We start from the raw sequence: 14,440 nt of genomic DNA, 5'->3' as shown, positions 1-14,440 counted from the left end.
ATTTTTGGAAGTGTGATCCAACTGAGTGACAAGGCTGTTACAGTTTCACCAGCAGATGTCACTAGTGAGTGATGAATGAAGCATGGAGTAATGAACCTTTTTACAAAGCAAAGGGTTTTAAAGCTTCATTGCTTCATGAACTTCACATCTTCATAAACAAGGCCCCACTCAGCTACAAGCCTGGAACAAAGGAACACACTTCCATCAACCCACCACAAGCTGCAGCACAGATGCTGCCCAGTTGGCCAAGAGGCCCTGAGATCAGTTCCCACCCAGCTTTATACTCTGATCCTCAAGAGGCCGAGTGGAACCAGCTGTGTCTGCTGAAGCTGCAGGAGCAGCAACCTGGACTGGGGGAACATGCAGGCAGTCACCACTGCATGTAACATCTGGCTACTTAAGTTGCTTGTCTAACTTGATCTGTTTTATGTGCAGGTTGGCCTGCTACTGTTTCAGTTTAGGATTATTTCTTTTTGATAGTTAAAGTATTTGGGTTTTGTTTAGGGAAGGAGAGCTGCTATTTCAGCCCTCTGGTTCATTTTAAAGGACCTTTGCTGTCCCTGAGTTCCAAGATGTTTTATTTAGATTGAAGAGACGAGAGGAAGGAGAGATTTTTGTCCTTTGTTGTATTAAGTAGGGATTTTTATGTTAGTGTTTTTGTTTGGGAGCATTTGGGTGTATTTGGTTATCATTATTATTATTATTATTATTATTATTATTATTATTATTATTATTATTATTATTATTATTATTATTCCCCCAGTATGTCTATGTTATTTAATTGGGTTCATCTACAATGTTCCCAGAGTCGTCTGGTTTTTAATGTTGTCATTTTTGTATAATAAAATAATTACTACTTTTGCTCAAAGGGTTTTTGTGAACCAAATAAAAATATTATAATTTTCAAGCAGTTCCTCTGATTCTTATAAACTTTTCTGTGGTGGTTTGGTAAAGAGGCTCTAAGGTTCTCTAAACATAACAAGAGCTGTATCCATGGTTACAGTAGTAAATAAAATCTCTCAATTTGATCAAATATCAAGAAACCTCTGGATGTTTCATTTTTGTAATAATTATGCATTACAGTAATACTTAATGTAATGTAAGCTTTACATTAAATGCTTACATGATATTAATGTAAACATTTAATGTAATGTTTACATTAAAGACAAATTAAATGTAAGCAAGAAACAAAAATACCAGTTTATGAAATGAAATTAGAACTTTGTGTAAATCTGCTGACCTGCTCTAGTTAAAGTTGCTCTCCTCTGGTTCCTCCTGGTTCTGATGGTGCAGCTGTAGATCCGATCAGAACCGTCTGGAACCGTCAGAGAGCTGCTGATGTCATAAAGATTCTCCTCAGTCTGATGGACTGTGGTTCTGTTCTGCAGAGTCGTGTTGGATGGAGGCTCAGTGGACCAGGTGAGTTCAGGTTGAGGGTAGATCCCCTCTGAGCTGCAGGTGATCCTGTTTCCATCCTGATGGATTCTGATGTCAGAGACTGGAGCTGCAAACAATATGAGAAAATGAAGAATTATTAAGCAGAAGAAGGAACCAAAAAATAAAATCTCTCAAAATATGATTTAAATAAAATGTATTTCAAATAAAGAGTGTCCTACCTTCTACTGTAAGGACAACATGATTACTATAATAGCTGCCATTTATCTTTACAGTGCACCTCATATCTTCCCTCATCATCAACCTTCACTCCTCTCAGCAGCAGGTCGCCGTTTCCTCTGGAGATCTGATCCTCAAACAGTGACGCTCTGGATCTGAAGCTCTCAGAGTAGCTGGAGCCACGATGGTCATATGATACAATCTGAGACAATGTTTTCACTATAGAAACCATTCATGTCAGTAATCTCGTTCCTGAATCCGACATGGTAAAATGCAGTCCTGGTTGAGAACACAGGACATGCTGGTCTCAGACACTGAAATAATAAAAACAGATGAAAGTTGAGTTGAATGGTGCTGAGGAGGAAACCCAGATCCCTCTGAAGGATCATAGAAAAACCTGCCTGGAAACAAGATCTCAGCAAATAGTCTCCATGATCCAGATTATGTTCACTGAACCAAAAGTTCTGGTTCTGATAGGAAAACAGGAAGGAATCACTCTGATGTAGAAGGAAAATCATTTTAAAAATCTGGTTTATTTATGTTTCTGCTTAACAGTATAATGTAAAAATACTATATAACATTTCCAATGATTAATGAAAACATATTTCTTGACATTCCATCAATAAAACTCTTATTGATCAGTTTTCTGTTGCTCCTGCTGGTATTGATTATTTATCTTTAGTGATGAAATCAAAACCTCGGAGGCTCTTTGCCATCACCCTAATCTTTAGCTCCTTCATTTATCACCTTCTAGTTTGGATTATTGCTGCTCTGCTATAAAATATAAATATTACTGTGAGATAGAAAAAACTTGTTTGTAGAAATAAAATATTAGTTTTAACCTCAATCTATTATTAGTAATTCTGGATTTATCTGTGAAAGCACCAAATAAAAAAGTCTCATTTCTTGAATATGGCAAAAGACAAAATATATAAAAATGTTTTTAGCTAAAATAGATTTCTGTGTTTGAATTTTCTAAATTTTCTCACAAACAACAAAATCATTAATTTTCTGATTATTTGTCAGAGGGAGACATGTTGGTGAGTAAATTATCACTAAAATATGAGAGCAGAGATCACAGAGTTACTACTCTAACTTTCAATCAGGTTTCAACATTTCTTTATTATTAATATTTTCACTTCATTTCCTGTTTCATCCTCACTTTGAAAGCAATAATCTGTTAACATCTGAATGGTAATAAAATAAAGGCAGCAATAAATGTTTTACTCACCTTCATAATCAGCCCACACAAACGGTAAAAATAATAAAAACAAGAATCTCCTGGTTCTGATCATTTTACTGCTAATTATCAAACTATTTGCTGCAAAACTATGAAGAAACAAATGATTGTTAAAACACTGAACTATATATAGATCCTGCTCCTCAGTTTTATTAAAAATGTAAATTATTCTTAGAAAATGTCTTTAATCCAGAATAACTCTGATGACATGTAGCTTCATTAATCTCAGAGTTTCTTCTGGTTGGAAGGAGGAAGTTTGTTCTGATAAATGTACTGATCAGCTTTCATGATAAAACCTCTGGAGGAGGAAGAAATGTTTTAGATTAGTTAGAGATGATGAGGAGTTTTCAACTGTCAGATCATTTCAGTAAATATTCATTAATAATCTGCATTATTTATCCTTCTGCACTGACTTAATCCACAGTTATATAATCTTTCTGATTTCATCTTTTCACCTCCAAATTAAGTTAATACTTTTTCAAACATTTTTATTTCTCTACAGCTCTTGAAACTAAGACCTGAAAAACATCCACCCAGTTACTTTTTCCAAATTTACCATAAAATATATTTTAAAACTAGTATAAAATTTGTGTCATGTTAACTACAGGGTCTGTAATTTGTTTATCATATTGAATTGAAAACCATAAATTGGCAAAATAAGAAACATTTTCCATCCAAAACCTTCTTGTTGCTAAATCAGTGAATGAATAAACATAGACATTAAGTAAAAAAAATTGCTGAAGTGCTTATTTTAGGGAAAGGCTAATGCTAATGTGGCGCAAGGCATTGCACCAGTCAGAGGCAGTGCACTGCTAATGTTCACTGCTGTAATGTCCCCAATGTTAGTGCAAGAATAATGAGGCTTTTATTTTGAAATGTTCCGTAAGCTTCATTTTAAAGGGCCACGCTCATACCATGTGTAACAGTGATTGGGTTAAACCAGTTATATAAAACCCAAAACAGCAAATACCTGCTATGAAAAATGTGGAGGTTTTATTTTGTAGTGTGTGTGTCGCTCTTATTTTGACAGTCCAATGTGATTGTTGGGCTGCACAGTGGAGCAGTTGGTAGAGCTGTTGCCTTGCAGCAAGAAGGTCCTGGGTTCGATTCCTGCATAGAGTTTGCATGTTCTCCCTGTGCATGGTGGGTTAACAATCAGTCCAAAAACATGACTGTTACTTGGTCTCTAAATTCTCCGTAGGTGAGAGTGTGTGTGTGTGTGTGTGGGCGTGTGGGTGTGTGTGTGTGCGTGTGTGTGTGTGTGTGTGTGTGGGGGGGGGGGTGTGTGTGCGTGTGTGTGCGTGTGTGTGTGTGTCCTGTCTGTCTCTGTGTTGCCCGGCGACAGACTGGCGTCCTGTCCAGAGTGTACAGAAAACCGTCATGTGAGAGAGGCACACAGGACACGCTGCGGATCAGGCCACAGTAACGGCACCAGGTGCCTTGCAAACAAGTTTTAACAAACTTTTAAAAGTTAGCAAACTCAAAAAAACCCATCAGCCACTTTTCCTCTTCAGTCACGTTGTCCTCCAGACAGAAACATTGAAGCTTTGTCTGTTCTCCATTTTTATGATTCTTTTTCTTTTTCCATGTTTTGTTGGTAAAAATGTCAAAACTTCCAACTTCTGTATAAAGATTAAAACATCACTGATAAATAGCTAAACTATTCAGTCTAGAAGTTTCTCTGAGCTTTAAGCTGTTTTAAGCAGCTAAATATGTTTTTTTTAATCAACAATAAACTTTATATAACTGCAGTTTGAGAGGAATGGAGTTGGAGAGCAATAAGTAACTCTATCTTTGTATAATTTTTCTCTTGTTAAAGGATAAATTTTAACAACCTGCAGCTCTGACTTCCTGCTGAAACCTCAAAGTTTTACAGATTCAGATCAGAGGAGTTTGGACCGCCTCTAATGACGCTGGTTCTACTGATAAACTGTCCTAACACACAAATTGAACAGATTAAAGGAGCTTTTAGCTTTATATGAATTTGGTTGATATGAAAGTAAAACTTTCTGGGTAAAAGAAGAAATAAAGTTTCTATTTTTCCTGACATTTTGATGATTCATGTTTTCAGCAGCAGATAAAATCTGACATGAAGTTCTGAGTGTTTCTGATCCGTCTGATGGAGGAGATAAAAACTTTTACTGCTTTATCTGTTTCTTTTCTCAGAGTTTATTTCTATTTGTTCTTTTTCTCAGTTTATGATGTTTTATTCACATGTTAAAGAAAATGTTACATTTTCTGTTAGTTTTAGCCAATAAGTTTTCTGTTGATTAAGGTGCAAAACAAATCATGCTGCATTTAGCATGATTTCATTTTTCACATGTTGCTTTTCACTTTAACTGGATCTCAGTAAAAACAAGAAGAAGATGGAGAGCTGCATGTTACTCTGTCAGTTCCTGTTTGACTCTGAATTGATCATCAATGGATCAAAGTTTCAGAAACTCTTCATTCTGAGATCAGCAGAACCAGAACTTTAAGAACCGAACTGCTCCAGCATCAGGGCCCTTGTGCATAAAGTGTGATACGCACAGATAACATGCAGCGCCGTATTTTACACACAAGCTGACAAGAATAAAAATGAACGTGGCGTCAAAGTTTGTGAACAGGTGTTAACTTTTTACCTGTCGTCAAGATGTGCTGCAGCCACGCAAACATTTTTATGGATATTAACAAACAAACTACAAAGTGCAAAATCTCACCTAAAAGCACTGAAAGCTGAGTCCATTCAGTCCAATCGAACCAGATGTTTTTCATGATTTTAACCTTTTGTTTAAATGCAAACGATGAAAATGAATAACATCTATCCTCAGACAATAACATAACACACACAATAAAATAAAAAAGATGTGAAAACCTCACTTGTAGGTGAATAGTACATTTCCTGAGTTTTGGCCACATAAAGATGTAACTGTGCATCGGTTTGTGCACCGAAGCTCATGGGATGGATTTATTCTCACTGAAAAATAATCCGGATCAGCAGATTAACTCCAAACAGGTTTGATTATTGATCAGGTGTGGAGACAATCACAGGTTTATCAGTAGCTGCATCAAGGTGAGCTGCTACCTGAGGAGCTTTGGCTCTGATGGAGAACATGGAGCCATTGATCAGAGATCATATTGATCTGAAATGATGATGACGGTTTATTAACGTTTAGATCGCCTGGATTGATCATCATGCAGCTGGATGAATGAGGCTTTCTGAAAAGAAATCACATCCATTCTGTAAATATGTAAACTTATACACATGATTCCTCTATTAGAATAAACCTCCACATTCTCACCGTAGAGGATCTGGATCTTTCTTTAAATCCAGACTGAACTCTGCTGATCAAACAAGCATTTGCTCTAAATCTTAGTTTTGTTTACAGACAAAAATGAGAAATTGTCTTTATTGCTAAAACCTGAAGCTAATATATGAGCCACAGTATAAATCATTTTAGATAAATGATGAAAATAAACACATTTTCAATGGAGAGAATTATTCAAAAATGAGGATCATAATGAAATCAGCAGCATAATATTTACTGTCACCCCTAAAAACAGCTCAAAATACATTTAGCTGGAAAATTTTCCACTTGAATTTTACTTTTCTGAGCTAATTAGAAAGTTTATTAAACGTTAAAAGGTTATTGTTGAATTGTTTGCTGACGGAGAAACAACACAGTGTTATTGTAATAACTGACCAGAACTCGGTTTATATCATCACCAATAACTTTTATCAACATAAGTGACAATAATAAAGAACCAGCTAATATTTCCAGCTATACATACATTTAGGAAATGTTGGTTTTAGTCATTTTTGTCATGGAATAATTGCCTTGAATTTCCACAACAGAACTAAAAACAGCAACAAGTTTTCATCTAAAGTTTTGATTAAAAAAATAGTTTTAATATATATTTATTCTCAAAACATCCATAAAATCTGATTGGAGAAAATGTATCCATCCTGCTTTTGCAAATATTTTATGCTTTTCATTATTTTAAACCCTCAACTGGAATTAAATGATGGTTCTTTAAGATTGTCAACATTTCGTGCTCTATGTTGATCAAAATGATAAGTTGTCTTTTTTTTTTTTAACAGGTTATGTAACATTAACGGCTCTAAAAAAAGTTTTATTTTGCTGGACTGAAGGCAACAATGACTCTTTGGGTTGTAACGGTTGTCTAGTATATAAAATGTACAGTTAGCAGTTGTAACAGGGAAAATGAATAAATAATTCAAATTGCATGAACACATGAGGCATGTGAGCCAAACATTTATTTTAAAGTTTTCTGCAGATCACGCATGAGCCTGAGCAGACAAGCAGAGGGGCAAAACAATCCCTGCAGAGACAAAGAGACAAAACGCTGCTGGATGTTCCTCCTCTGTGTCGCTGCTGTTCCTGGATGTAAATCTGCTCTCTGGTCCCTCTGGACTTCCTGTTAGCATTCATTAGCATTCATCAGATTCATCAGCATGTTTGTCTCTGAACGGCTTCATGAATAAATACTGATGATTTATTAAAGTTCCCTTCAGACGCTCACTGACAGAGCAGAGTTTTTACCTGGTCGCTGAGTTTAACTTGAAATCTTTTCTTGTCTCTGAAACAGAAATGAAGACTAATCTGTAAAAAACAAAACAGCTAAAACAGGAGCAAAGCTGATCCAACGTCTGAAGTTCAGTTTACAGAGTTTCAGTCTTTCAGTACAAAGTCACTAATTCAGTCAAACTTCTTTAAATACTGATGCAGTCTGAACTTGCCTCTTGATTAATGAAAAGCTCACATTTCCTAATAAATACTGAAGGAATAAATGAAGTTATCAGTGATGAATCCAGTAGATTTGAACTGTTTGTTCATGTTGGAGGGAAAAACCGTCTCTGATTGGAGTTTTAATCATTCTGCGGTTTAATTCTGTGTTTCTACTTTATCTTTCAGTATAATTATATTTATTGAGTTTTCATTTTCCTGCCTCTGCTGCTCTGGTTTATGTCCTGGTTCCAGTAATCACCCTCCTTGACTCACTTGTTTCCTTTCCAGATCCTTTGCTCGTCTTTCTGATTCTCATTTTCTTGATGGTTTTGGTGAATTTTCCTCGTTCTTCGTTTTCCTCTCGTCTCATTAGGTTTGTTGTTGTTTTTTTCTAAATGAAGAAGTTCTTCAGTCGGGTCCAAATCTCCCAACACAAATCATGACAGATCTTTCCAACTCCTACATGAAACTTTGTCTAATTCTCACTTAGTTAAAAAAATAGTAATTTAAAACACATGAAAACTACAGACTGAAGTTTGTATGATAATGAGAAACGTTGCTTCCTTGTGGAGTACCACAGGGCTCAGTGCTTGGGCCAAGTTTATTTATTTTATGCATGTTGTCACTTTGTTACAGAGACATTTCTTTTGTTGAAATTATGACACCTGCTGTGTTTTAATCCATGAATCTTGAAGCCAACGAGTAAAAGAGCAATTAAAGAAACATGAACACATTTCAGGCTCAGGCTCTGCAAACACCGAGGCCAGTTTAGGAGCCTCTGTAAAGGTTTTTGTTGTTTCGGCTGTTTGATGAGTCCAGAAACGATCATTTATGAAACAGAGTCTCTGAGTGGAAAGTTTCAAAAAGCTGGTTTCATGTTTTTATCTGTACACACAAGCTGCGTTTTTTAAAAATCTTTTAATCTTTTTGCATCTCTCCATAACCAGCATGTTACTCTCACTCTCACAACATGGAGGCGTTTTGTGTTGTCCGGTGTTTTCAGTGTTGTTCTGTAGGACTGTTACAGCGCCCCCAAATGGTCTGGCTTGTGTACTACAGTGTTTTCAGTGATCCTGTTTCATGGACACATTTTTAAAAAAAATCATTTATGAAAATGTTCCATGTTCGTCTCCACGTGGAGCAATGCAGGCGAGTTAATTCTGCTTTTATTTCTAAACTTTGGTCACTATAATTCGTTATTTTCAGATAATCCTGTCAGTTTTCTGAATATAGTTTAACTTTAAAAGTTTTATTGCTCAGACTGTGTTGGGCTTCTGTAACATTTATGTTTATTTTTATTTGTTGTGATATTTCTAATCTCCAGAGTAGAAACATTTCTCTCTCTCTCACAACTGATTCTGTAATTAATCACTTTTCTCTCATTTCTTTGTAGTTTTTATTCATCAAAGGAGTCAAATGTTCATGTTTGTGCTGAAAAACAAAAGTTTCAGAAGTTTTTTGCTCTTTTGTTTTGAACAGTTCATGCATAATAAATGTATAATTCTCTATCTGGCAGCAAAACTCTTAGATCCCAGCGACTGACAGAAAATCAGATCTACTGACGTTTGATCGATCGCTGAGATGAAAGAGACCAAACAAGTTTTCTGCATATTTAAATCTGTTTGTTTTTGTCTGTTTGTTTCTGGGGATAAAATGCATCAATGAATGGAGTAATTAATAAACCAAAACGCTCTGAAGTCTTTGATTTTCAGCATCTTAGAGTTGAGAACTTTGAGATGCTAATTTTATTTTAAACGACACTTTTCTTTTTTTTCCTGCAGTTCTTTTTGTTTCTTTGGACAACAAAATCTAAATCTAAACTTCCTCAACATCCAACAGAATCCAGTCTGCATTAAAACCTGATTACTCAGATAAACGTCGATAATAAAAGTGAGTTGAAGACGAGGAGGTGAAGGTGAGAGACGGTTCTTCCTCATCCTCCTTATCAGCAGAAACAAAGATTAAAAATTAAAATCAGATGCCTAGCAAAAATATGTTTATCTCTACATATTGTTTCTCTGATGTATTTTATTTTTTAAAACTATGTATTTTATTTTTAGTTTCCTACATGCATACATTTCTTTATTTTAAAAATGTAAATGTATTGTTTATGTTCAAATATGAATATGATTTATATGAGGAAATATAGCAGAAATAATAATATTCTGCTGAACAGAAAAATGGTAATATTTTCCCCAGTCAGAAATAAGAGAGGAATTTTAATTTGACCAATAAGACGATTTAAAAACTGAACCAAAGAGAAGTTTATCTTTTATTTATGGGTTTAATTCTGATGAGCAGATTTGATTTCAGTTCAACATCTGGAAAAGGGATTTAATTTATTTTTTTTTTTTGCTATTTTCTTTTAAATTATTGTTTATATGATAAAACAATGTATTAATTCTTTTCTCTTTTTTTTAAACAGATATTTTTTTCTCCCTCAAATCACAACTTCCACAGTTTATTAATATTCATATTAAATTAGTAAAAAGGTTAGTTGGTTTTTTGTTAATATTTTGTAAAACCACACTTGTCAACTGGTTTGGAAACCTGAAAATTAAGATGAATATCAAGAAAACAAAAAACGGTTTATTGGCAAAACTCAACGTCTTTCAAATGTTCTAAATAAATGACACAAAATCATCAGAATAGTGAAATCAAACTAATATTATATAGATTTTTCCTCTCACTGACAGCTGCTGCCTCAGATTAATTCATAGTTCTGGACGGTTCAGTAACTTTGTGTTTTACAGTTCAGGATTGATCTGCACCTGCAGAGCCTCACCTCCATGTCTGCATGGACCAATCAGAGAAGAGCGAGCCTCTGATTGGAGGATGGAGCAGGAGCGGCACCAGAACCGTCCTGGGTGGAAGGAGCAGCAGCTGAAATCTGGATGTTTGACCCAAATTCTGTCATTCGGGATGAAACCAGGAAGAATTTGTGCAGCTCCACTTTCTCAGGACTAAAGTCTCCCCGGTCTCTGAAAGTTTCTCCTCCTCTCTGAATATTTCTACACACCTGTGATGAGAACCAGCTGGTTCTGGAGGTCCACCTTCTGCCTGACGCTCCTCCTCCAGCCGGGATCGGCTCAGCATGAAGACGGGAGTTCGGTTCTGGAGCCCGGCTTCTGCCAGCCCATCTCCATCCCGCTCTGCACCGACATCGCCTACAACCGGACCATCATGCCGAACCTGCTGGGTCACACCAACCAGGAGGACGCGGGCCTGGAGGTCCACCAGTTCTACCCTCTGGCCCAGGTCCAATGTTCGGCGGAGCTTCGGTTCTTCCTGTGCACCATGTACGCGCCGGTGTGCACGGTGTTGGACCGGGCCATCCCGCCCTGCAGGTCTCTGTGCGAACAGGCCCGGAACGGCTGCGAGGAGCTCATGAACAAGTTCAGCTTCCAGTGGCCGGACCGGCTGCGCTGCCAGAACTTCCCGCTCCACGGAGCCGGAGAGATCTGCGTGCGTCAGAACAGGAGCGATTCTGAAGGTCCGGCCGAGCCGAACCCGACCGCCCGGCCTCCGTTCCTCCGGAGCGACCAGCGGTTCTCCTGCCCCCCGCAGCTCCAAGTTCCGTCCCGCCTCAGCTACCGCTTCCTGGGGGAGGAAGACTGCGGGGCTCCGTGCGAGTCCGACAGACCCGGCGGACTGATGCACTTCAGCCAGGAGGAATTAAAGTTCAGCCGGGTCTGGGTCGTGTTCTGGTCCATTTTATGCTGCGTCAGCACGCTCTTCACCGTCCTGACGTATTTACTGGACAGGAGGAGGTTCGTCTACCCGCAGCGGCCCATCATCTTCCTGTCTGGCTGCTCCTTCATGGTGGCGCTGGCCTACAGCGCCGCCTTCCTGCTGGAGGACAAGGCGGTGTGTGTGGCCCGGTTCAGGAAGGAGGGGTACCGGCTGGTGGTCCAAGGGACGGAGAAGGACGTCTGCACCGTCCTGTTCGTCGTCCTCTATTACTTCAGCATGTCCGGTTCCGTGTGGTGGGTCGTCCTGGGCTTCAGCTGGTTCCTGTCCGCCGGGATGAAGTGGAGCCACGAGGCCATCCAGGCCCGCTCTCAGTACTTCCACCTGGCAGCCTGGCTGGTTCCGGCGCTGAAGACCGTCCTGGTGCTGGCTGTGGGCCGGGTGGAGGCGACCTGCTCAGCGGGGTCTGCTCTGTGGGAGCCTACAGCCTGGAGGGCCTGCGGGGATTCATCCTGGCGCCGCTCTCCATCTCCCTCCTCATCGGCGCCTCCTTCCTGCTGGCCGGCTTCGTGTCGCTGCTCCAGGTCCGGTCCATCATGAAGCACAACGGCACCGAGACGGAGAAGCTGGAGAGGCTGATGGTGCGGATCGGCGTCTTCGGCTCGGTCTACACTGTTGGCGGTGGACTCAACTGGCGATGTGGTGGAAAGGTTCCTGGGGGGTCCATTATCGTCTCTGGCTGTGGTCGGTTGAGGGCTGGGAAAGTCTCTTTCTCCAGGTGATGGTAGCAGGTGGTAGCCCATGGATACAGTAGTCGGACTGATCCGTCGACAAATGTCTCTATCCTCCCCCTGGGGGTGCAGCCTCACTGACTGCTCTCGCTCCCCCCACCGTATCTTCTTCATTCGTGTCTTGTAACAGGTGATCGAGCATGCCGTCAAGGTGAAGAATCTGAGACATGCCTTCATCTTCCATGCCACTTAGCTTCTCGCTTCTTAAGAAATCGTCAATCAGATCAAACAGTTCTGGTTCACTCAGTGCCATAAGGCCCTCAGCGTCTGGCCCCGATCCGTCATCAATTGCGCTGGCGATGACCTGTAGTTGACTGATACTCAATGCAAGCAGTCTCTTTCGGATTTTGAAAACCAGCATCCTTCGCGGGGTTGTGGTAGCCATCTTTAACCTCTGTAACCTCTACTCTCTGGATGACGCACAGCACTACAGCCTTCCTTGAAGCTTTGGACACAGGTTTTCTCTGTAGCAGTTCCCACTCTCCCCACTAGGTGGCACTGGTGATCCCGGACGAGCCCCCAATTGTTACCGGCCCCAGACCTAGGGGAAATCTGGGCCGGCACAAGCGATGCACAGGCAGGATGCGCTGTGGATCTGTGAATAATGAGGAACAGACACGTTAATACGTTGTGCCTTGCTCTGCTGGCAGCGATTTATTATTAACTGCGCATGCGCGGGCAGAGAGTATAGAAGTTTCCTCGTTTGTTCATTCACTCACAGTAGCGCCCTCTACTGACTAGGTAGTCATTGACATGAGTCAGCTAATGTTAGACAGTTGTTCTAATCATCTTAAAATAATCTTTTCAAAAATGGGGGTGTCTGTTTTAGTAACACATTAATTTCTAGATCCACTACAAAAACACTACATTATAGCTATTTTTGGTTGAGTTTTCAGTATAAATACCTCTAAATATTTCAAACAACATAAAACTAACTTAAAAGTCATTTTTAAGCAAGATATAGGAGCTTGATTTAAATAATTCCTTACTACTGATGAAAAAGCACTACTTTCACTGGCAGAACCTGGAAAAATGTCATATTTAGGCAAAATACTCAGCCAATGGAACTAGTACCCTTTTTAAATCAATAATAAAGAATTATTGACTTAAAACAAGCTCCTAGTTCTTGCTAAAAAGTGATTTGTAAGTTATTTTTTCTTATTTCAAGTGTATTAAGATATTTGCAATAGAAACTGGACAAAAATACTTGATAAGATTTTGTGTATTTGCAGAGTAAGTACATAGTACTCACCGTGCACTGCAAAAACACAACATTTTACAAAGTATATTTTGGTCTAGTTTTTAGTATACTTAAAATAAGATCAAACTGACTTACAAGTAACTTTTCAGCAAGATGTAGAAGCTTATTTTATGTAAATAATTCCTCAATATTGATGCAAAAGCATGAGTTCCACTGGCAAATTATTTCACTTTGTCTTGTTATAAGTGAAATAATCTGCAAATGGATCTAGTACTTCTTAATCAATATTAAGAAATAATTTTCTCAAAACAAGTTTCTATATTTTGCTGTATAGTTACTAAGTCTACTAAGATGTTTGCACCAAAAATTAGCCAAAATCCTTGGTAGGATTTTGTGTTTTTGCAGTGTATAATGGTCAATAGAGCCACATCTTAAACAGTCATATCTAAATTATTTATAATTAAAGTAATTTCACTATATATATATAATCATCTGAACTTTAAAAGAAGGTTTTCTCTCACAATACAGATAATTTTATTGCCCATCATTGACCTAAAACACATAAGAATTATCTAGTTAATTATTTATTGTCAGACAAAAGAGAAAATGTTATCTTTTCATATTTTGTAGATTTGGTTTCAACCATAAATTAGGTAAAGCCCACCTTTTTTCCTCATGTACATGTGGTGGACCTTCCTGTCGCCGTATTTCGGTTGGCGGATGCCACAGTTGGACAGCGAGTTGCGGGCGTGATCGGGATTCATGCCAAAGTTGAGGTGGTGACTGGGATGAGTCATGGCCAGCTGAAAGAGAGCGTGAGCAGAAATATTTAGTCTACTTGTCCAAATTAACAAGTTTTCTTTCTGGTATCCATGAAGGTTATCCTGCAATAGTCAGCCCCGCCCACTCCTCACTACTTCACAGGGCTGCCTATTGACCAGTTCTCCGTCTAACGGGTCCGGAAAATCTCTGAGACCTGGGTATTACCCTAAAAGTACTCTACAAGAGATAATCTATTTAAACTGGTGGCGAAAGTGATTCGTCTAGCTCTAACTACCTCCAATCCAGAAGTTATGACCCTTTACAGTTAAGAAACAATCAGCTGAGTAGCCCTCGCAGCTGCATAATTCCAATAACCACTTCTGTTAACGGTAGCCCACTTTCTAAATCGTAA

General features: G+C 38.8%; 1 protein-coding gene and 1 pseudogene across 1 annotated transcript; one reads left to right on the top strand and one right to left on the bottom strand.

Moving 5' to 3' along the window:
* Positions 1-1,846, bottom strand: part of LOC116710611 (CD276 antigen-like) — a 6,006-nt pseudogene extending 4,160 nt beyond the window's left edge.
* An 8,277-nt stretch (positions 1,847-10,123) lies between these two features.
* Positions 10,124-13,195, top strand: LOC116729742 (frizzled-7-A-like). Its single transcript, XM_032578461.1, is given in 2 exon segments — positions 10,124-11,725; positions 11,728-13,195. Coding segments are annotated over 2 exon segments (1,446 nt in total). The 5' UTR covers positions 10,124-10,608; the 3' UTR covers positions 12,057-13,195.
* Positions 13,196-14,440: the final 1,245 nt, after the last annotated feature.

This window comes from Xiphophorus hellerii, chromosome 2, assembly GCF_003331165.1.
Source record: "Xiphophorus hellerii strain 12219 chromosome 2, Xiphophorus_hellerii-4.1, whole genome shotgun sequence".
Lineage (NCBI taxonomy): Eukaryota > Metazoa > Chordata > Actinopteri > Cyprinodontiformes > Poeciliidae > Xiphophorus > Xiphophorus hellerii.
The sequence above is the reverse complement of the archived record's forward strand: the minus strand, read 5'-3'. Positions and strand labels throughout refer to the sequence as shown.